General features: G+C 37.2%; 2 protein-coding genes and 3 long non-coding RNA genes across 8 annotated transcripts; all 5 read left to right on the top strand.

Annotated features, from left to right (window-relative positions):
* Nucleotides 1-1,479: 1,479 nt before the first annotated feature.
* Nucleotides 1,480-2,059, top strand: LOC129871962 (uncharacterized). Its single transcript, XR_008762362.1, has 3 exons — nucleotides 1,480-1,582; nucleotides 1,854-1,905; nucleotides 2,012-2,059. It is a non-coding gene; the product is annotated as an uncharacterized LOC129871962 (long non-coding RNA).
* A 1,541-nt stretch (nucleotides 2,060-3,600) lies between these two features.
* Nucleotides 3,601-6,505, top strand: LOC129871953 (uncharacterized). The gene is made up of 4 exons (XM_055946776.1): nucleotides 3,601-5,186; nucleotides 5,276-5,402; nucleotides 5,500-5,594; nucleotides 5,838-6,505. The coding sequence occupies exons 1-4, from the start codon at nucleotides 4,967-4,969 to the stop codon at nucleotides 5,963-5,965; spliced, it is 570 nt and encodes a 189-aa protein (XP_055802751.1). The 5' UTR covers nucleotides 3,601-4,966; the 3' UTR covers nucleotides 5,966-6,505.
* Nucleotides 6,506-11,767: 5,262 nt separating this feature from the next.
* Nucleotides 11,768-12,559, top strand: LOC129871961 (uncharacterized). Its single transcript, XR_008762361.1, has 4 exons — nucleotides 11,768-11,815; nucleotides 12,109-12,246; nucleotides 12,336-12,393; nucleotides 12,499-12,559. It is a non-coding gene; the product is annotated as an uncharacterized LOC129871961 (long non-coding RNA).
* Nucleotides 12,559-18,003, top strand: LOC129871958 (uncharacterized). 3 transcript variants are annotated; one of them, XR_008762357.1, is made up of 8 exons: nucleotides 12,559-12,587; nucleotides 12,665-12,764; nucleotides 12,840-12,998; nucleotides 14,004-14,276; nucleotides 14,366-14,495; nucleotides 14,597-14,694; nucleotides 15,686-15,731; nucleotides 17,938-18,003. It is a non-coding gene; the product is annotated as an uncharacterized LOC129871958 (long non-coding RNA). The 3 variants fall into 3 exon arrangements; XR_008762356.1 differs by having other exon boundaries at nucleotides 15,667-15,731; XR_008762358.1 differs by lacking the exons at nucleotides 15,686-15,731; nucleotides 17,938-18,003 and adding an exon at nucleotides 14,940-15,272.
* A 103-nt stretch (nucleotides 18,004-18,106) lies between these two features.
* LOC129871955 (uncharacterized) lies at nucleotides 18,107-21,638 on the top strand. 2 transcript variants are annotated; one of them, XR_008762353.1, is made up of 4 exons: nucleotides 18,107-18,207; nucleotides 19,247-20,118; nucleotides 20,356-20,461; nucleotides 21,596-21,638. XR_008762353.1 is itself a non-coding variant. In XM_055946777.1 (2 exons), exon 2 carries the CDS (start codon nucleotides 19,398-19,400, stop codon nucleotides 19,920-19,922), a length of 525 nt encoding a protein of 174 aa, XP_055802752.1. In that variant the 5' UTR covers nucleotides 18,107-18,207; nucleotides 19,247-19,397; the 3' UTR covers nucleotides 19,923-20,288. The 2 variants fall into 2 exon arrangements, 1 of the variants encoding a protein (XP_055802752.1); XM_055946777.1 differs by lacking the exons at nucleotides 20,356-20,461; nucleotides 21,596-21,638 and having other exon boundaries at nucleotides 19,247-20,288.
* Nucleotides 21,639-22,117: the final 479 nt, after the last annotated feature.

Raw genomic sequence — 22,117 nt, 5'->3', positions numbered from 1 at the left:
AGGCGATGATGATTTATGTCAATTTTTATTCCCTTATGAGCTGATTAATCGGGCATTTGACGTTATCCGGCCCGTATCTTGGCGGGGTATGCCACCAGATTTTCTGGTGGTTTTTGCAGCCATGGCGTGGTTGGACTCGCTTTTTTCCTGAGCTTAAGCACAGATCTGAGCCTCAATTTACTGGACTCCATTACTGTAAGAAACCCTATAACCCTTTTGTCAATTTTAATGGATGGAGTATTCTAACATCTTCAGGGTACTATATAAACAAAAGTTCTGGGAAATGAATAAAGCAAAAGCTCAGAAGGGAAAGAATGAGGCTAACAGGGATCTGAGGGTTTTTGTTCCAGGGGTGGTCACCTCTCACTAAATTAACCATTGATTTCTCCATTACTGTCTCCTTTTTTGTACCTGGATTTGTTGCACTTGAGCCGAGGGTCTTTCGGAAACAACCTCTCTGCCTCCACGAGCCGAGGGTTTTCCGCGTGTATTAAATAGTTCAAAAACTATAAAACTGACACTGCTTGTGCATTTTAGAACTCACCACCATCATATTATGGAAGCCCGCTTATCATATATGCTGCCGGCACATCTTAGAGTATGCCACTGGATTGCTGATCTTAACTGCCCCGGTGACGATGTCTGATGAACCCTGCTTAAGTCTTCTGTTGATCTGTCTGCATTTTTCCAGAAAGAACTTGTTGGCTTTTTGAAGTTACATACATTGGTATTCTTCCCTAAATCAATTTTCTCGGCCATCAAGTAATGCTACTGTTCTTCCCATCCGTTAAAAAAGAAAGAAGGAAAATTCAAGAACTCGTTGAAGTTACATGGGTATTCTTGGAACCCTAAATCAGAATATCTTGAAATTCTTGGAACTCGTTGAACCCTAAATCAGATTATCTTGGAATTTGAGACCTTGATATTGTCGGATTAACTTGGAATTCTTGCATGCATTCTTTTTAAGAAAAAAAAATCAAGAACTTGTAGTTATCCTTAAATGCATATTTTAAAGAAATCAAAGAAATGTAGTTTTCAAGAATATAGTGGCATTGCACATATCAAGAAACCTTTTAAAGAAAATTATGTTGTTATTCTCGCAGTGTGTGTGATTCTCGCAGGAGATGGGGGTCAATTCGGTGAGGGTATCACTAGGGTTGTTGAGAAGTTGGTTTTCATTTACTCTTTATGATTTTACTAGGTAATGAATGGAAACTTGTGGAGTTGTTCTTGAAGGCCCAACTCGCACAACTCTAAAAAAATTAAGTATTGTGATTTGTAGTATTTTGAATAAAGACACTCAATTGGATAGACTTTCATAAACACCCTCACCGGCCATTTTACTTTACATGGTCTAGACTTTTTGACTTTGATTGTTTTATAAAAATGGAAAACTGTGCCATGTAAGAGAATGGGGAATTATATGGTTCATCTTTTCTGATTTTGTTAATGTTTTCATTTGAGGATCAGTAGAGGCGGGTTGCTGAATAACGATGGCAAGTCGTGGTTTCATGCAGTTTTAATCGTTTAGTCTGATTGCTCCTGCGAATTTGTGTGTTGCTTGCACAAAAGGTAGTGACCGGTGAGGCTCTTCAATGAATTCTTATGTTCCTTTGTTTGCTACTTCTGATGACGAGTGCATTTGCTTTATATGAAAATTGATACTATTTTTTCTCCTCTTAGTATGATGCTCCATTCTAGTATCATTATCTTTTTTCCAAATGAATATTCTTATATCACAACTCTAATTCTTCTTTCCATGAGATTTACTTTCTATTAGGACTCTTCTTTTTATGTTTGTTATTCTAATAAGTAGTGTACTCCTAGTTTGAACTTAACACAGTGTCCACCAGGTATCTGTTGCTATAGGCATTGGAACCTTCTCTGTTAAGGTGGATGACAATGGTAAGTTTAGTTTCTTTGACATTGATCTAATGCATTTTTATGTGCAGAAAGTTCTGCTCAATTTATTATTTTACTTCATCACCTGAAGTTGTACTTTCTTTTAAAGGATATGGTGTCTCACGAGATGGACTGGTGCTGATTGGAGAAAGATATGGTAATCTTTTGCAAAATGTTGGACTGACATCATCTTTTCTATTGTATTGATGCTGTTGTACATAATTCTTTTGCCAGACAACTATGATGTTCATAACTTGGAATTGTTGTTGTAATCTATAGGAGATCAAATGGTAGGCTATTTGACGGTTTGTGTTCATTAATATTTTTTTACAGACATTCTTTTATCTATAATTTTGTGGTTTTACTAGTAATTGGGAAAACTTTGTATAGTTGTACACAACACAAAATATTGATGCTTACATTTGTTTTTTGCTTTTGTTGTAAGATGTTCATGTACATCGCATTCCTGGTGCTTCATAGAGAGAGTATATGTGCACATCGAAATGCATTAGATCAGACGATTTTAACTATGGTTTCTTATGCTTCTTTTACACCAGCAACATCAAAATATGATATGCATGCTTTCGCAGCAAGCTTTGGCTTTAAAGGAAAGGCTCTGTGCTCTTTTTGTGATGTTTCTTGGTTGGAAATTGTTACCAAAATAAATTGGAGGCCAAATGGATATCGTAAGGTTTTGAAGGTAAAGTTCTTTTGAGATTTAGTTGGTAGTATCCATTAGGATATGTATAAAATTACTAACTTGGTTTTTGTTCTTGCCATTGTTTACAGGACAGCAAGTGTTTGTACCTTGGAATTGATAATTGTAGACAAGATGTTGGTACAACAAGTATCTGTACATGAATTGACTGTTGTTTGCTAATAAGGAAATTTCTTGGGATTTTTCTTTTTGCAGTCATTGTTCGTGATGATTTTTTTACAACCAACCAGTTCCAAGGAAGCAAAAGCATTCCAAGTACTTCTCGTCAAACAAGTAAAAAATATTGGTTTACAGACTTTACTTCTAAATATGTACTCTGATCTGATTGATCTTTTGGTTTGCATATATAATCTAGAAGTCCTAAGAGGGTCTTGCATTTTACAAAAAGAGTCTCTGCTAAGAATCGCCCTTGTCCATCCCAGTGTCTCCTTCAAAATTTTTGGTATTGAAAGGTCCATCTTTGATACGCAAACAGACGGATTTTATTCATTTGCATGCAGTGAGGATGACCTGCTTTGCACACATGCTTCTCCTTCTCCTTGCCGCTGTTGTCCAGTGGGTTTGGGATTCATCTGAGTTCCCTTAACAAAAATTGAATGTAAGAGTTGGTGCATTCAAGCTTTCAGGATACATCTATCACTTAAGCCGTGTGTCGGTTTAGGGTAGTCGTAGGTCTAGGCGCGCCTTTATAGTTGTGTTGCTATTGCCTTTGATTATCGCAATACTTTGTTATAGTTATTATTCTTGTCCTGTAAATTTTGCATTGCATTTTATTTATTTATTTATTTATTTTTTTATTTATTTATTTCATCATGCTATATATATTGTTTTTCTCTCGTACTTGGAACTGTGACTTTTGAGCCGAGGGTCTTTCAGAAACAGTCTCTCTACCTCCATGAGGTAGTGGTAAGGTTTGCGTACATTCTACCCTCCCTAGACCCCACTTGTGGGATTTCACCGGTATGTTGTTGTTACTTTTGGAAAACCTAGATAAGAATATAGTTGTTGAAGTATCCTCTTCATCTATTGCTATCCCATTCCCTGCTCCTCTTTTCAGAAATACCTGTGAATTATGAGATCAGGAAAAAGAGGTGCAGGGCCCTGAGTTGCAACGCAGCACTTGAACTTCCTTTCCCGCAGCCAAAGAAACTGACTGGAGAGTGCACTGTCAGGAGAGAGATTCGATCTGCACAGAATATTCTGTGAGGAAGTGCTTCTGAAAAGCATGATCCTGAGTCCAGATTCCTCTGTCAGATAGAAAGTTCAACTCGGTCAATTGATTGCTCTCTTGCTCATTGCACAGTCGGTCTGAACTGGAAATCCAGAAACTTTGCGCTCCCCCTTTCATATAATGTTTTACCTACAGAGGATGATTTCCTGGATAACAAATTCAGTTCTTCAGCTAGCTCCAGTTATAAATCAGACTGCCTGTTAGGTTCCGGATGGGAGGAGTATTAAACAATTGTAGCTGGCAGAGGATTCTGGACTCAGGATCATGCTTTTCAGGATCAACTGAGGATACCTCATTTAGGGAGTCTCTTGAACTTGATAACAGTTCAAATGTGATGCATGAGAGAAGGAACCCATTTATCCGGAGGTTTTCTTTGCATAGAAGCCTGATACATGATGGATCATCTTTTGATAGTGATGAAGATATTAAGTTTGAAAAAAGTAAATACAGAACTAAACAAAATCGCCTTGAAGATGATTATAGTGTTGAACTTGAAGTAGCTGATGATGTTAATCAGGTGTTAAATCATAGGCCTCCTAGAGGCAAGATAATATATTTTGAGAAGTTCTCCAGGTGCAAAACTCAGAGCAAGGCATTGCAGAGGCCAAATTTTTTGTCAGGAGATTCAGAAATGTCTTCATTAACCAAGGACATTCTAGATGAATACGATCATCTTATGGACTTCTTTAAACAGACTGCTGAAAATTATGGTTCTGGCCTACCATCTTTTAGTCCAGAACCGTTTCCTCTGCCACCAGATCCTTTGCTCGGGACCAGGTTTCAAGATGTTAATCCTTACATTGCTGAAAGTGGGATTGAAACTTCTGTTAAACATGAAGTTGGTGTCACGTGTAATTTCGGAAACATGGAACATAATCTCTTGGTTCCTGCCATAAATAATATGGGAAAAGAGGACTGCTTGTTCCCAAATCCTGCAAAGTTTGATCTCGATTTTTATGCTTGTTCTAAAGAGGGATATGGGCAGTATAGAGGCACTTGATGCATGGGACGTTTATAGTTCAGGTCCTTCTGAAGTCTATTATGACGGAGATGATTTGTCACATTTACATTCTCATGGTGAAGAAAGTCTTAATAATTATATGACACCATGAGCGATGCTCTCCTCTCGTGTGGATGGGAACTCGGGTAAATGGATTGATGTTGGAAATCGAGGTAAAACAGATGAGCTTATAAGGAAGAAGAAGAGTAGAAGATGTCAATCAGCTCACCCATTTTACCAAGCCAATAAGAAGTTCTTTGCCATGGGGCAGTCCTCAAGAATGGCAGCAGGAAATAACAATATTAAGATTGTTCATGATGTGCCACTCATGCCAGGTAATTTGTCCTTGAGTGCTTGTTTGTATTAATAATCAGTGATGACAGAAAACATGTGCAACTAATTAATGTTCTTTTCCATCGTGCAGAAACTAGAGCTTTCAGGAGATTGCAGCATTCAGAAGCTATCTGCTTGGAGCTTCCACAGCAATCATCCCATCAATGTGATCAGGCTTCCACCCCAAGTTGTGGTGATGGTGTATTCTCTCATGGAAGGTCATGTTATCAACTTTCTTGGAATAGGTCTCTTTCTGGTATTATCTCAATCAAATAAGTCGTAGTAACTCACACGACCTGATGTTTCTCTCTTCAGTTCAAGTGTGAAAATGAAACTAGTTAACATCTGGAATAACAAATTACAAGCTAAAGGGGAATGCACAAGTACACGCGATGGGGAGTCAAAAGAAGGTAAACCATTCATGCCATTTGTTCCTAACCTGAAAGCTGAATTTTTCGAGTGCATGTTTCAGTTAATTAGCTTCATTTCTTTCACACACTTTTCAAGATTATCTTAGACTGCATTCTTATTAATCATGAAAGAATTAGAGATTACCATGTCTCTTTCTAAGTTTCCAAGGCCACATAGTCTCTTTCAAATTCCATCTTGTAATAGAATTGTCATGTCTGACATTTTTTTATTCAAAATTTCAGAATTTGCACCGACAAAAACTCAAAGTTTCTTAATGCTGGGACAGAATGGAGGGATTTCCGTCCAGAGATCACAATTGAGTACTTTAACTATATCTCAGATGTTTTTGCGACTTCTCTATCGTGTATAGATGATGGACTTTTACCCCTTCCAGTATGAGATGCAAGGCAGAACTGGAACAGAGAATCTTAAGAATCAGGATACTATACTCACGTCACTTCTTTCGTCTTGCATTTTGTTGGTGATTCACTGGTTGCTGATACCATTGATAAAAACTACCTGGAGGGTACCAAAGTTCTCCAATAGGTTGATAAGAAGTTTATTCCAATTATGGCAGGCACAATACTTGCTATAATTGATCAGGACTATTCTGGCCGCTGCATAGTCCATTATGGCCATTCTTGGTTTCTCATGAATTCCTTATAATGCATTTATTTTAAACAATTGTTTCTCTTACGGATGGTTTGGTTGGACTCATTAGCAAATATAAATAAGCATAAACTTCCGCATAAATAGTATAATATTTGTTGGCCACGTAAGAAAATGTAATTTCCGCATAACTATGTAGCACTCAGTTATCTGCATTATATAGTCAAGGATTATGATCTTTTGTTTGATTCTAGCATTTATCTTCATTGGACATTACGCTAATTCTAATGTTCTACAGTATGCTGCAGATGAGCGAATGTTTGGAAAAACTGCCTGAGAAGGTAATGATTGTCTAAAAACTCATTGACGTGTTATTTCAACTTGGAGTCTGTAACAACAACAACATACACAGTGAAATCCCAAAAGTACTTGGAGTCTGTAACTTATTGAATTATCAGGTCCTATTTGCACAAATGAGGACAACAACCTTTCTTGATTCCGAGGAAGAATTGGTACATTGATTTTGATAATAGGTAACATTGAATTTGAGTCTTGTGGGGCTCTTTATAAGAGGTAACATTGATTTTGAGTCTTTGACCATGCTTTTGCAGGTCATGTCTGAAATTGGTTACCAATTACTACACAACTATGCTGACCAAATTCAAAACTGGGGTTGGATCTGCAATATTCATTCTCATTTACCAGGTAAGTTACAGATCTTTGTTTAGATTTCATTGCAACCAGTCTATGGAACTTGATAAAAGCGCCATTTACCATAAATTTCGTTCTACTAAATTTGTAACATTCATTAAAGTTGAACCTAACTCTAGCATGAAGTCATATGTTTTGGTTAAAGCAGGAACCTAAATCTGATTCACAAGCAGCCAACATCTGTCACACTTCTTGCGGTAATATTTTCTAATACTTGTCTCTGTCATATTATACATTCAAAAAGTTAAGTACATGTAAACCTTTTGCAAATCAGTCTTAGAAGGAAAAGTTAATATAGTATTGATTGTAGTTGTTAATACAGGATTAGGAAGTATAATCAACTGTTAGGAAATAAGAATCGGGATTAGGAATTATTGGGAATAAAGCTACGCTGTATAATATAAATACACAAGGGCTGAGAGAGATTGGTCGCCTACATTCTCGAACCTTTTACTACACTTTATTGCTTGTTCACTTTAGCATTCCTATTTCTTCCTCTAAAGTATATATGCCTTTCTAGGTGTGGAAAACAAAGCATGGAAAGCACTTCTGCACAGTCTAGTTATTCCATTCTGAGGTATCAATACAACATTTTATATTAGTTTTGTGCTCCATCTTGTTGAAAGAAAGAAGGATTTGGGGGTTTAAGGCTTTCTAAGTGTCATTTGTGTGCATTGTCTCTTAAGGTTCATTTTATGTTTTAGTTGGGTTGATTATAGCGAGTGAATTATGAATTGTAACTTCTAAGGGAAGACATTTTTTGTTGTAATACCACCAGTAACAAGACAGTGCTAGAGTTTCTCTCTTTTTAATTATAAGGCCTTGAAGCTCAAATAGCTTCCAACCTACTTTGGAAAACTATTCATGTTTTAGGAAATACGCCACTAGCTAACAAGCTTCTTTTGCATGTTTTTCATAAGAAAATGGTTGTTTTCTTGATAATACAGTTTCTGTGTATTTTTGGCGTTAATCTAACTGATGTGGATCTGGTAGAATTTCTTCAACAGGTTAGTCCGCCAACACTAACTAGCTCTCATATTTCCCTCCTTCATTTAACTCTAATCTTACTCATGCGGAATCTTGCTTAAATGTTGTGTCATGTTCTCTGAATAATGTATTTGCAACCCACAGCTTGCGGATACAGATGGATCATCAATAGTATCTCCATCAGTGAATTAGGTCCTGAACAACAAGGCTTGCAAAAGTAAGTTAATATTTAATTTATGAATTTGTAGCTACCTTGATGCTCTCTCGCCACCCACCTCCACTAAAGAAAAAGAGAGAAAAAGAATTAGAACCAAAAGTGATTTAAGATATTATTCTTTATTTCTGATGTCTTTGTTTACATTTGTATTGGAACAATTAACTTCGATGTGGATAGAATGGAAGAAATACAAAGGAATGAGGATCAATATAGCAATCCAACTAATTTTGGGGGTGATGCATAATTGATGGATTGATTCCTGATGTTGCCGTTCTATTTATTTATTTTGGTAGGTGCAATTATATTTGGAGATGCATTGTTGCCTTCAGAATGTTCTCTCATTGTTGAGGAGTTGAAGCAAACTTCGTTGTGTTTTCAAGTGAGTAGAAAATTTTCCTTACAATTTTCCCACTCCAATCTGCACCTGCCATAACCAGAGATTAATTCATGTATTCTGAGATCTGAGAAGGCACGAGTTAACCCTACAAATGAAATAGGGATTGAAAGAGTAAATATTCGCCCGTGAAAACTTTTTTTATTGCAAAATTTAGGACAATACAATAAAGGACAAAATAAGAATTTGGTATAATAATACAATTTTTTTTATTTCTATTTAGTATTTAGAAAACTACAAAGTTTAGTTATTTATTCAAACAAGATATACAAATTACTAATAGATTTAATGAAATCTCAAAGAAGCCCACGTTCAAGGTATTACTCAGTAAATACATATATATATATCTTAACTTAAGATTGACTATTCTAGCTTAATTCAACTTGCATTTTTTTGAATCCTTTTATTTGCGAGGAGCTGGATGAGAAGAAACTCTCACATCCGGTTCTGTAGTAGAGATGGAATTCAGAACCAACCATCAACTATAACCCCAAAAGAACCAGATTTCCTTACAATTTTCCCACTCCAATCTGTACCTGCCATCTTGTATGATTTCACAAGGGTTGTTAAGGAGTTGGTTTTCAACAGCCTCAACGCTGGTGTGTACAACTGTGCAAGGGTTATAGGATTGTTCTTTTTATGTTTGTTATTCTTATAAGTTGTGTACTTCTAATTTGAACTTTAATCCAGTTTCCACTTTCCACCCGATATCTGTTGGTATAGGCATTGGATGACAATGGTAAGTTGTCACGCCCCGGGAGGGTACCCTAGGCGTGGCCGGCACTCGAAAGCCATTTCTGGCTTTCAAGCGAACCACCTGGTCCAGTCACACTTTCATTCATTCACATTCTATGAGCGGAAGACTCAATCATAGGAATACTATCCATAATATAGGGCCAAAGGCCAAACAACTATCAAATCAACAGACAGCTAGAATAGAACTAGTCAAAACGAACAAATCAACATTTTCACACTCTGGTCTATGAAGCCTCTATCAACAGTCTGGGAGGTGCCAATGAAAAGCCCATGGCTACCAACAACCAAAAATCAAGGAAACAAAACAAGTTATAAAGAAAGTCTCGGCATCCTCCGGAAACTAGGAGAACTCACCAACTGGCTAGGAGTGAGTAGATCTTCAACGGTGCGCCGGTTGATAATCTCTAGTACCTGTCTCTGCATCATGAAACGATACAGGCTAAATGACGTCAGTACATGGAATGTACGAGTATGTAAAATGGCCGAATGAAACAACATCAGAAAAGATCAAACCAACTCAGAAATCTCAACTCAGAAAGAAGAACAACTCAATCCGACTCAGAGTACTATCAAGACCTATATGGGAGTTTCTCTTATTCGACAACCATCACTTATGAGCCAGTGATAGTACAACAAACCGACGTTGTTGCCACGTCCGTTCATACTTTGCCAGGGTATGAACGAATCAACCAATCATGGATCCCATCGATCAGTCAAGTCCTATCATTTCAGGACAATAAAATGGGAAACATCCGACTTTAACGGTTCGATCCCATGGTAAACATCCGACTTTAACGGTTCAATCCCTTCCTGCGTGGGCGGCGTAGTTCATGGGGTTCGAGTATGGAATATACTCTTACCCAATTCGGTGTTCGGTACTCCTCCCAAGACTCAATGCTCATAAAACTTCATCCAATCAACTCAATCTAATCATATCGACAAGTCTCATTTACAACTTTGTCAACTCATCAACTCTATCACAATCAAACCTCTCCCAATCATACTATCCGATCAATCCCAATCACATCTTTCAAGAGTAGATTAAATATGCAATTATGTCAACATACAAACATATCCAATCGTTCCTCTTTTTATTTAACAAATCTTTAGGACTCATCACAACTCCAAGGTTTTTAAATCAACAATTCAAGATAAGCAACATATTTAAGAAAATTAACATTCTTTATCATAATCAACATAGTTATGAAATTAACAATATATGTTCAACCTCTCATCTCAATCAACTCATACCAACATGTAGCACATCACTTTCTTGACTCCACAACATCAACATAATAGAAATTAGGGTAATAGATGGAAAGGACCTATTTGGACCTAACTCTATCAACAAACTTCATTCTTATGAACAATAAATCTCAAAGAAGGTGTAGGGCACATGGGTGGACTCAACCCATGCTTTGAGTTAGCCTTACATAACTTAGTGAAGACTTTGAAGAAAATTTTGATGTTGGGTCTTCAATGGAAGGCTTGAATTCTTGAAGTTCTTGAAGCAAATCCTTGTAGGAAATGGAGAAGAAGAAGAGAGGGAAATTTCTAGGGCTTTTAGAGAGAGAGAGGGGATGAAATAATGGTCCAAAACGTTCAAGGCTTGTGTATATATATAATTTGGGAAAATACCCAAATTGCCCTTTCTCCAAAAATCTGGAAAACAGGATAAAACGCTCCTGGCGCGATAGTGGCGCGTCGCGCCACTGCGGCGCCAAGTCGAAGTTAGGCTTAAAACCTGCACATCTGATAGTGGCGCGTCGCGCCAAGGACCAAACTACTGAGGCTGTTTTATGGCGCGATAGTGGCGCGTCGCGCCCTTACAGCGCCAAGCCTATATTTTCTGGGTTCTAGAAAATAGGCTTGAAAACCCTGCACATCTCCTAGTGGCGCGCCGCGCCAGGGACCAAACTACTGAGGCTTGTTCCTGGCGCGATAGTGGCGCATCGCGCCACTGCGGCGCCAAGCCTAGGTTTCCATCAGTTGCCACCCAAGCCTGAAATTCCTGCAGTACTAGTCCGTGTTAGGAGAGTTATAACTTTTGACTCCGAACTCCAAAAATTACAATCTTGGCGGCGTTGGAAGGAAGACTTGAAGACCTTTAATTTAATAGGTCATGGGCCACCCAGATTGTCATATTTCAAAAGATATGGTCGTTAGAAGTCGACCCCTTGTACGAACTCATCGTAAAACTTAGCCAAGACGAATTTCTTTGGACTTAGCTTGGTTCTAGGGATCCTTTGTGACCCCACATCACCTCTAACACTCGTCAATTCCTTGGGAACGCATCCTAACTCATGCATACACTTCACAATAGTCGGGTTCGATCCTACACGTATTCGAAGAAGGGTCCGAATCTTAGTGAAGAATTTTGGGGGGTGTTACATAAGTATTAGTTCCTTTGACATTGATATAATGCATTTTGGTGTGCAAAAAATGTTGCTCAATTTATTATTTTACTTCATCACCTGAAGTTGTACTTTCTTTCGAAAGATCTGGTGTCTCACGAGATGGATTGGTGTTGATGGGAGAAAGATATGGTAATCTTTTTGCAAAATGTTGGACTGACATCATCTTTTCTATTGTATTGATGCTGCAGTACATAATTTATTATGCCCGACAACTATGATGTTCATACCTTGGAATGGTTGTTATTATCTATAGGATTGCATGCATTACCTCAACTGATAGGTTATTTGACGGTTTGTGTTCATTATTATCTTTTTACAGATGTTCTTGTTTTTATTATTATTTTTTGGTGCTTCATCTTCTGTTGCGCTTCCTTTTTGTCTGGTCATTTTAACTATGGTTTTGGATGCTTGCTTTACACCAGCGACATCAAAATACAGCCATTCAGATATGCATGCTTTCCTAGCTAGCTTTGGCTTTAAAGGAGAAGCTCTTTCTGACGTTTCTTTTTGGCAATTCCAAAACTTATGGGAGTCCAAATGGATATCGTAAGGTTTTGAAGGTAAAGTTATTTGAGGTTTTAGTTGGTAGTATCTATTAGGATAGGTGTAAAACTACCAACCTGGTTTTTGTTCTTGCCACTGGTTACAGGGTGGCAAGTGTTTGTACCTTGGAATTGATGACCGTAGAGAAGATGTTGGTACAACAGGTAATTCTGATACATAAGTTGACTGTTGTTTGCTAATAAGGAAAGTTGACTGCGCATAGCGAGAGCTTTAGTGCACCGGACTGACCTTTTTTTTTCTTTTTGCAGTCAGTTTTTTGTGATGTATTTTACAACCAACCTTTTTCGAAGGGTGCAAATGCATTCCTAGCATTTCTAGTTTTCTCAAAATCAAACAAGTAAAAAATATTGATGTACATACTTTACTTCTAAAGATGTACTCTGATCTGACTGTTCTTTTGGTTTGCATATATAGTCTTGAAGTCCAAAGAGGGTTTTGCATTCTCGAAAGAGTTTCTGCTAAGAATCGCCCTTGCGCATCCTAGTGTCTCCTTCAAAACTGCTTATATTAAAAGGTCCGTCTTTGATACACTAGCTAACTTAAGGATATTTCGTGTCTGGTTTCTTAGATTTTTTTCATTTGCATGCAGTGAGGATGACCTGCTTTGCACACGTGCTTCTCCTTCTCCTTGCCATTGTTGTCTAGTGGGTTTGGGATTCATCTGAGTTCCCTTAACAAATTGAATGCAAGTGTTGGTGCATTCAAGCTTTAAGGATACATCTCAGGTCCTGATGTTTACACAGTGAAGGTACCTTCACTGGCCCAAATTGATGGATAAAGAGATGTGATAAGTCATCAAATCTTCTCTTTGTTTCCCTAAAATCCACTATTTAATTTGCAGGTCCTTCGGTATTTCTATACCCACTTATTTCAGTATGTTGTCCTAACAAAAGAAACAGAAAACTTATCTTTGGTTAACATTGACTATATTGGATGCTTGTTTTTTTATGGTGTTTTTGTTTTCCTTCGTAATGCAGATATCAGTTCAACATTTGTTTCCAGTGGATCACTACATAAATTACTTAATAACATAGCTATGAGTTTTGACAGTGCTTCTGACATTGAGCAGCAAAGTAGATCTCAGATATATCCGCTGTTTTTGTTAAACCTAAACTGCCCAAGATCTTTATATGATTTGACTTTGGAGCCTTCAAAGACCTCTGTGGAGCCTTTGTTTCAACTGATTACATTGTCTGATTCTGTAGACATTTTTCTATGAACTGGATAGGAAGCTATTGACTTCAATGCCATGTTGTTTGTCAAAAGTGTTGGTCATCACCTGCTCAGAGTTTCTACTTTGTGTACCATATGTAGGTTAAGAGAGGAGTGGTTTGACTTATCGCTACAGAAAAAGAAAAAAAGGCGGGGTGTGTGGGTGTTTGTGGTTTTTCTCTTTATTGTGGATACTGCCATGAATCTCTGGACTGAAGGTAACTCTGCTGGTGAGAGCAATTGAGATATCACCATTTTTATGCACACTTAGGATTCATTTTGTTTGATGTTATTTGTACATGTGGTTTTTCCCACTCCACATTCCCTTCCCTGTAGGCTGTAGTTCCCCACCTACCTCCCTAAAAGAGGGGGGGGGGGGGAGGAAACAAATTGTGGAAGAGAGTTACTTATGCATCAGATGGTGCAAAACATTTCAGTGCTATGACATCGTGTAGTTTTTTCGCTTTCTTTACTCTTAAGAATATAGTTGTTGAAGTTTCCTCTCATCTATTGCTATCCCATTCCCTACTCCTCTTTTCAGATAAACCTGTGAATTATGAGTTCAAGAAAAAGAGGTGCAGGGCCCAGAGTTGCAAAGCTACACTTGAGCTTCCTTCCCCACAGCCAAAGAAACTGACTGGAGAGTGCACTGTCCGGAGAGAGATTCGATCTTCACAGAATATTATCGTGAGTCCAGATTCCTCGGTCAGATTGAAATTTCAAGTCGGTCAATTGATAGATCCCTTGCTCATTGCACATTTGGTGTAAACTGGAAATCCAGAAGCTCTGCGCGACCCCTTTCATACAATGCCAGGTAATTTGTCCTTGAGTGCTTGATTGTGTTAATAATCAACGATGTCAGAAAATGTGTGCAACTAATTAGTGTTCTTTTCCACCGTGCAGAAACTAGAACTGTAAGGAGACTGCAGCATTCTACAAAAGCTATCTGCTCAGAGCTTCCACAGCAGTCGTCCCATCAGTGTGATCAATCTTCCACCCAAAGTTGTGGTGACGGTGTATTATCTGATGAAAGGTAACGTTATCAAATTTCTTGGGAGGGTTAGGTCTCTTTCTGATATCATCTCAAATATGTTTGTAACTTACACAACCTGATGTTTCTCTCTTTTGGCCAAGTGTGAAAATGAAACTTGTTAACATCTGGAATAGCAAATTACAAACTCAAGGGGAGTGCTGGGAGTGCACAAGTACACACAATTGGTAGTCAAAAGAAGGTTAACCAATCCTGACTGAATAAGAGCTGAATTTTCTAGTGTGTTTCAGTTAATTAGCTTTATTTCTTTCACCCACTTTTCAAGATTTTCTTAGACTGCATTCTTATTAATCATGAAAGCACTAGAGACTACAATGTCTCTTTCTAAGTCCCCTAGGCCACATAGTCTTTTTCTAATTCCATCTTGCTTATGTTCTGATCTTGTAATAGAATTGTCACGCCTTGCAATTTTACTCAAATTTTCAGAATTTGCACCAACAAAAACTCAAAATTTCTTAGATTTTGTGATAAAATGGAGGGACTTTCGTCCAGAGATTACAGTTGAGTACCTTAGCTATATCTCAGATGTTTTTGTGACTTCTTCTCTATTTTGTTAAGATGATGGACTTTTACCTTTTCTAATATGAGATGCAGAGCGATACTGGAACAGAGAATCTTAAGAATTAGGATACTATACTCAATGTCACTTCTGGCGTCTTGCATTTTGTTGGTGATTCATTAGTTCCTGACACCATTAATAAAAATTGCCTGGAGGGTGCCAAAGCTCTCCAACAGGTTGATAAGAAGGTTATTCCAATTGTGGCGAACACAACACTTGCTATAATTGATTAGGTCTATTATGGCCTTTGCTTAGTGGTTTCTCATGAATTTCCTTATAATACATTTACTTTAGACGATTGTTTCTCTTAGGGATGGTTTGGTTGGACCCATTAGCAAATAAAAATCTCAGCATAAACTTCCACATAAATAGTAAAACATTTGTTGGCCGCGTAAAAAAAAGTAATATCTGCATAACTATGTAGCACTCAGTTATCCGCATAAGAAAAAATAAGCTCAACATAACTAATGCAACATTTGGTTGGCAGTATTTAAATGTCCATTATTAATATCCTCATATGCATCCCTTTTTACATAGTCAAGGATTATGATGTTTTTTTCTTATTCTAGCATTTATCTTCGTTGAACATTACAGTCATTGTCATGTTCTACAGCATGCTGCAGATGAGCAAATTCGTTTGGAAGAGACTGCGAGACAAGGTTGTCACGACCCAAAAACTGAGGTCATGATGGCACACATCTCAAAACCCAATCTGATGTGTAACCCTAAAAATAAAATTCATACAAGACTCCCAAAGGGGAAAGTGATTCCACGATTTAAATAAAAAGAAAAAAAAACAATGAAGAAATTATCCCAAAACCTGGTGTCATAAGTATAAAGAGCATCTAATACAAGGTTCGAATCTGAAGATACAACATAAGTCTCTGAATGATACAAAAGACTGAAAAATAAAGATAGACTAGTGACGATCCGAATTCTGGGACCTCACCACTAATCTGAGAATTACACAATCCGCTAGAATATTAACTGCCACGTGGGGTACCCCGACTAGTATCTGCATCAAAAAGGGACACAGAAGTAGGGGTGAGTACAATTCACATGTACTCAGTAGGTTTTAGCTGACTGAGTATAAGGAATTAATCAAACCTATGAAATAAACTAAGGAACGCTTCCACCTGCATATAGAAAAGTCCCACTTCGGCATCGATGCCGCCAGTTTATATATATAGTGGCACGAATAAAGTATAATAACAACTCATAATCACAATTAATCAAATAATTCAAGCAGCACAAATGTCAATGCAATGCAATGCAATATGATGATGCAATGATGTGGTGGTACGGTGGAATCAAAACTGTATCACAGCCTGTCGTATACACCTGCCGAGCTGTGCTACCAAGCAGGACCCATGGGGGTCTCGCAGACCATATACCTCAATCTCATTATCCTTGCCACCTCCTCGTGGTCAAGGGATCACAATGCATCCACTACCCTGCCGGAAAACTGCCTCGGTCAGGGACTCAAGATACAAAGGTTAGGATCACAATGCATCCACTACCCTGCCGGAAAACTGCCTCGGTCAGGGACTCAAGATACAAAGGTTGGGATCACAATGCATCCACTACCCTGCCGGAAAACTGCCTCGGTCAGGGACTCAAGATACAAAGGTTTAAAGGTGTTTCATTTTTCTTTCTCAAAAAGAATTTCCATATTTCTCAACTTCCCATGTTTCATGATATGATGAATGAGGATGAATGCATCAAAACACATATGCATGGAAGTAATAATCAACTCACATGTGGTATAAGGTTCAAAGTTCTCAAAACTTAACCTACACATGATATTCACCCTCAATAAATAGTAACGGGAAGAACACACTTTCATTTAAATATTCACCCCTTTCTCAACAATATTTCAATACCCAAGTATGCTCAAAAACCCCAACTCAATCTCTCAGGCGGCATCACAAGTCAAATAATATACTCAAGCCTCTCTTTTAGGCAAATCATAATTCACATGCTCTCAAAGCAAATAAGATAACAAATAAGGCCCCCACACGGGCTATGTAATACAAATAAACCCCGTCACGGCAACACATTAATAAATAAGCCTCCACACGGACATCACAATATATATAACATTCTCAACTCATACTACAACCCCATCCCAAAGTCTATAACATATGAATGACAAATTACCCCATCTCAATCTCAAAGAAAGATAGCCAAACCTACCTCAATTGCCGAAACCGCACTCAAATACCTCCACCGGACAAGCAAATCTCGAATTCAGCGCCCGGAATGACAATCCACTATCAACAATGAAACATACACGTCACAAGGAGTCCAATGACACCCATATTGATAGGTTTCGGAACCGGGGGTAAAATGGTCCAAAAATTAACTATTTTCGAAAAGGGTCAAATCTGTAAATTTATTGAACAATCCCATTCTATTGGTAATAAGGAACTCATGGTTGAAAAACCCATAAAAATAGAGCTCAAAACGAGTTGGAAATCACAATTTTCCTTAAATTCGGATTAGGGAAGAAACAAGGATTTTTGGGGTTTGAAACTAAAATTTAAGAGTTAAAATCGTCAAAAACTTAATGAAAAAGGAAGGTTTTAGGTCAAAAATCACTTACCCAACACTTTGCCTCGAAAATCTCTTCTCAAATCACCTCAAGGAGTTCAAGAACTCAAACAAATGTTGAAAAAAATATTGAAATGGGAAGAAAGGGGCATTTTCTGCCCAAAAAGTTACTGTTCACGCGTGTTATTGTTCACGCGTGTTTTGTACAAATTTACGAAAATCACCCTCAAGGTCATTACAAAGGTAATGATTGTCTAAAAATTCATTGAAGTGTCATTTCAACTTGGAGTCTGTAACTTACTGAATTATCAGGCCCTATCTGGAAAAATGAGGACAACAACCTATCTTGATTCTGAGCAAGAATTGGTACGATTATTTTGATAATAGGTAACATTGATTTTAAGTCTTGTGGGGATGTTTTGAAAGTCTTTATAATAGGTAACATTGATTTTGAGTCTTTGAACATGCTTTTGCAGTCATTCCTGAATTTGGTTACCAATTACCACACAACTATGCTGACCAAATTCAAAACTGGGGTTGGATCGGCAACAATCATTCTCAAACTTCAAGATTATTTACCAGGTAAATTACGATCTTTGTTAGAGTTTCATCACACAACCAGTCTATGGAACTTGATATAATTGAAATTTACCAGAAATTCCATCGCACTAAATTTTGCAACATGCATTAAAGTTAAACCTAACTCTGAGCATGAAGTTGTATGTTTTGGTTAAAGCCGGAACTTAAATCTGATTCACAAGCAACCAACATCTGTCACACTTCTTGCGTTAACATTCTCTAATACTGGTCTCTGTCATATTATACATTCAAAAAGTTAAAGTACATGTAAACCATTTGCCAAGCAGTCTTAGAAGTGAAAGGTGTTAATACAGGATTAGTTGCTCACCTACATTCTCAAACCTTTTACTACACTATATAGCTTATTCTCTTCAACTTTCATATTCCTCCTATGAAGGATATATGCCTGTCTAAATGTGGAAAACAAAGCCTGACAAGCACTTCTTCTCTGGCTAGTTATTCCATTCTGAGGTATCAATAACAGTTTATATCAGTTCTGTGCTCCATCTTGTTGAAAGCAAGAAGGATTTTTGAGGGTTTAAGCCTTTAAAGTGTCATTTCAGGGCATTGTCTCTTAAGGTCCATTTTATGTTTTAATCGGGTTGATTATAGCTAGTGAATTATGAATTGTAACTTCTAAGGGAAAAGTTTTTTGTTCTAATACCATCAGTAACAAAACAATGCTAGACGTTATCTCTTTTTGAATTATAAGGCCTTGATACTTGATTAGCTTCCAACTTAATTTGAAAACTATTTATGGAATCATTCATGTTTTAGGAAATACTCCACTAGCTGACAAGATTCTCTTGAACGTGTTTCATAAGAAAATGATTGTTTTCATGATAATACAGGTTTCGTGTATTTTGTGTGTTAATCTAACTGTTGTGGATCTGTTAGAATTTATTGAACAAGTTAGTCCATCGACACTAACTAGCTCTCATATTTTACTCCAATTAACTCTAATCTTTCTCATGGTTTTTTGCTTATGTTCTTGCTTAAATGTTGTGTCATGTTCTCGGAGTAATGTATTTGCAACCCACAGCTTGCTGATGCATTCAGAATGTTCTCTCATTAGAAATCAGACTGCCTGTTAGGTTCTGGATGGGAAGGAGTCTTAAACAATTGTAGCTGGCAGATCAACAGAGGATGCCTCATTTAGGGAGTCTGTTGAACTTGATAACAGTTCAAATGTGATGCATGAGAAAAGGAAACCATTTATGCGGAGCTGGTCTTTGCATAGAAGCCTGATACATGATGGATCATCTTTTGATAGTGATGAAGATATTAAGTTTGAAAAAAGTAAATGCAGAACTAAACAAAACCACCCTGAAGATGATTATAGTGTTAAATTTGAAGTAGCTCATGATGTTAATCAGGTCTTAAATCATAGGTCTCCTAGAGGCAAGGAAATATATTTTGAGAAGTTCTCCAGGTGCAAAACTCAGAGCAAGGCATTGCAGAGGTCAAAATTTCTGTCAGGAGATTCAGAAAAGTCTTCATTAACCAAGGACATTCTAGATGAATATGATCATCTTATGGACTTCTTTAAACAGACTGCTGAAAATTATGGTTCTGGCCTACCATCTTTTAGTCCAGAACCGTCTCCTCTGCCACCAGATCCTTTGCTCGGGACCAGGTTTCAAGATGTTAATCCTTACATTGCTGAAAGTGGGATTGAAACTTCTATTAAACATGAAGTTGGTGTCATGTATAAATAGTATAATATTTGTTGGCCGCGTAAGAAAAAGTAATTTCCACATAACTATGTAGCACTCAGTTATCTGCATTATATAGTCAAGGATTGTGATCTTTTGTTTGATTCTACCATTTATCTTCATTGGACATTACGCTAATTGTAATGTTTTACAGCATGCTGCAGCTAAGTGAATTTGTTTGGAAGAACTGCGTGAGAAGGTAATGATTGTCTAAAAACTCATTGACGTGTTATTTCAACTTGGAGTCTGTAACAAAAAGAAACAACAACATACCCAGTGAAATCCCACAAGTACTAGGAGTCTGTAACTTATTGAATTATCAAGTCCTATCTGGATAAATGAGGACAACAACCTATCTTGATTCCGAGCAACAATTGGTACGTTAATTTTGGTAATAGGTAACATTGATTTTGAGTCTTTGACTATGCTTTTGCAGGTCATGCCTGAAATTGGCTACCAATTACTACACAACTATGCTGACCAAATTCAAAACTGGGTTGGATCTGCAACAGTCATTCACAAGCTTCAAGATCATTTACCAGGTAAGTTACTATCTTTGTTTAGATTTTCATTACACAACCAGTCTGTGGAACTTAATAAAATTGCCATTTACCAGAATCCATTGCACTAAATTTTGCAACATTCATTAAAGTTGAACCTAACTCTGAGCATGAAGTTATATGTTTTGGTCAAAGCAGGAATTTAAATCTGATTCACAAGCAACTAACATCTGTCACAGTTCTTGCAGTAACATTCTCTAATACTTGTCTCTATCATATTATTCATTCAAATAGTTAAGTACATGTAAACCATTTGCAAATGAGTCTTAGTATTATAGTATTGATTGTAGTTGTTAATACAGGATTTAGGAAGTCACGTTAACTATTAGGAAATAAGAATTGGGATTAGGAATTATTGGGAATAAAGCTACGCTGAGTAGTATAAATACACAAGGGCTGGGAGAGAGTGCTCACCTATATTCTTAAACCTTTTACTACACTTTATAGCTTATCCTCTTCAACATTCATATTCCTTCCTCTGAAGGATATATGCCTGTATAAATGTGGAAAACAAAGCATGACAAGCACTAGTTCTCAGGCTAGATATTCCATTCTAAGGTATCAATTGCACAGTTATCAGTTTTGTCCATCTTGTTGAAAGCAAGAAGGATTTTTGAGGGTTTAAGCCTTTCAAGTGTCATTTGTGCGCATTGTCTTATGTTTTAATTGGGTTAATTATAGAAAGTGAATTACGAATTGTAACTTCTAAGGAAAGAGCTTTTTTGTTCTAATACCATCAATAACAAGACAATGCTAGATATTCTTTCTTATTGAATTAAATGGCATTGAAGCTTGAATAGCTTCTAACTTAATTTGGAAGGTCATTCATGACATCATTCTTGTTTTAGGAAATACTCCACTAGCTAACAAGATTCTCTTGCACATGTTTCATAAGAAAAATGATTTGTTTCTTTATAATACATGTCCGTGTATTTTGGGAGTTAATCTAACTTATGTGGATTTGTTAGAATTTATTCAACAGGTTAGTCCATCGACACTAACTAGCTCTCATATTTTACTCCTCCATTTAACTCTAATCTTACTCATGGAATCTTGCTTATGTTCTTGCTTAAATGTCGTGTCATGTTCTCTAAATAATGCATTTGCAACTCACAGCTTGCTGATACTGATGTATCATCAATAGTGCCCCCGTATCATCAATAGTTCCCCCATTAGTGAATCGGGTCCTGAACAACAAGGCTTGCAAGAGTAAATTGTTATTTAATTTATTAATTTGGAGCTATCTTGATGCTCTCTCGCCTCCACCCACACCCACATAAGAAAAGTGCAAAAACAGGAAATTAGAACCAAAAGTGATTTACGTTATTTTTTGTTATTCATGATGTCTTTGTTTTCATTTGTGTTAGAACAATAACTCCGATATGGATAGAGTGGAACAGACACAAAATTGTGTTGGAATTGCATTTGATGGTATGTTTAAGAGAGGAATTTCATATTATTAATGACTGCAATATCTTTTTGTTTTGTTAGTGTGCTCATGGATGACCGACTATTTTCGTCCGTCTTCTCAATTTAGGTGCTCTGCAGTCTGTTACCATCACATTGAAAGATAATCATGATTTGGAGCATGGTACATCTATACAGATTTAACAAATAAATGTATGTACTAAATGTAAC

The sequence above is a fragment of the Solanum dulcamara genome, chromosome 11 (assembly GCF_947179165.1).
Source record: "Solanum dulcamara chromosome 11, daSolDulc1.2, whole genome shotgun sequence".
Classification (NCBI taxonomy): domain Eukaryota; kingdom Viridiplantae; phylum Streptophyta; class Magnoliopsida; order Solanales; family Solanaceae; genus Solanum; species Solanum dulcamara.
This window is presented reverse-complemented; position numbering and strand designations above follow the sequence as displayed.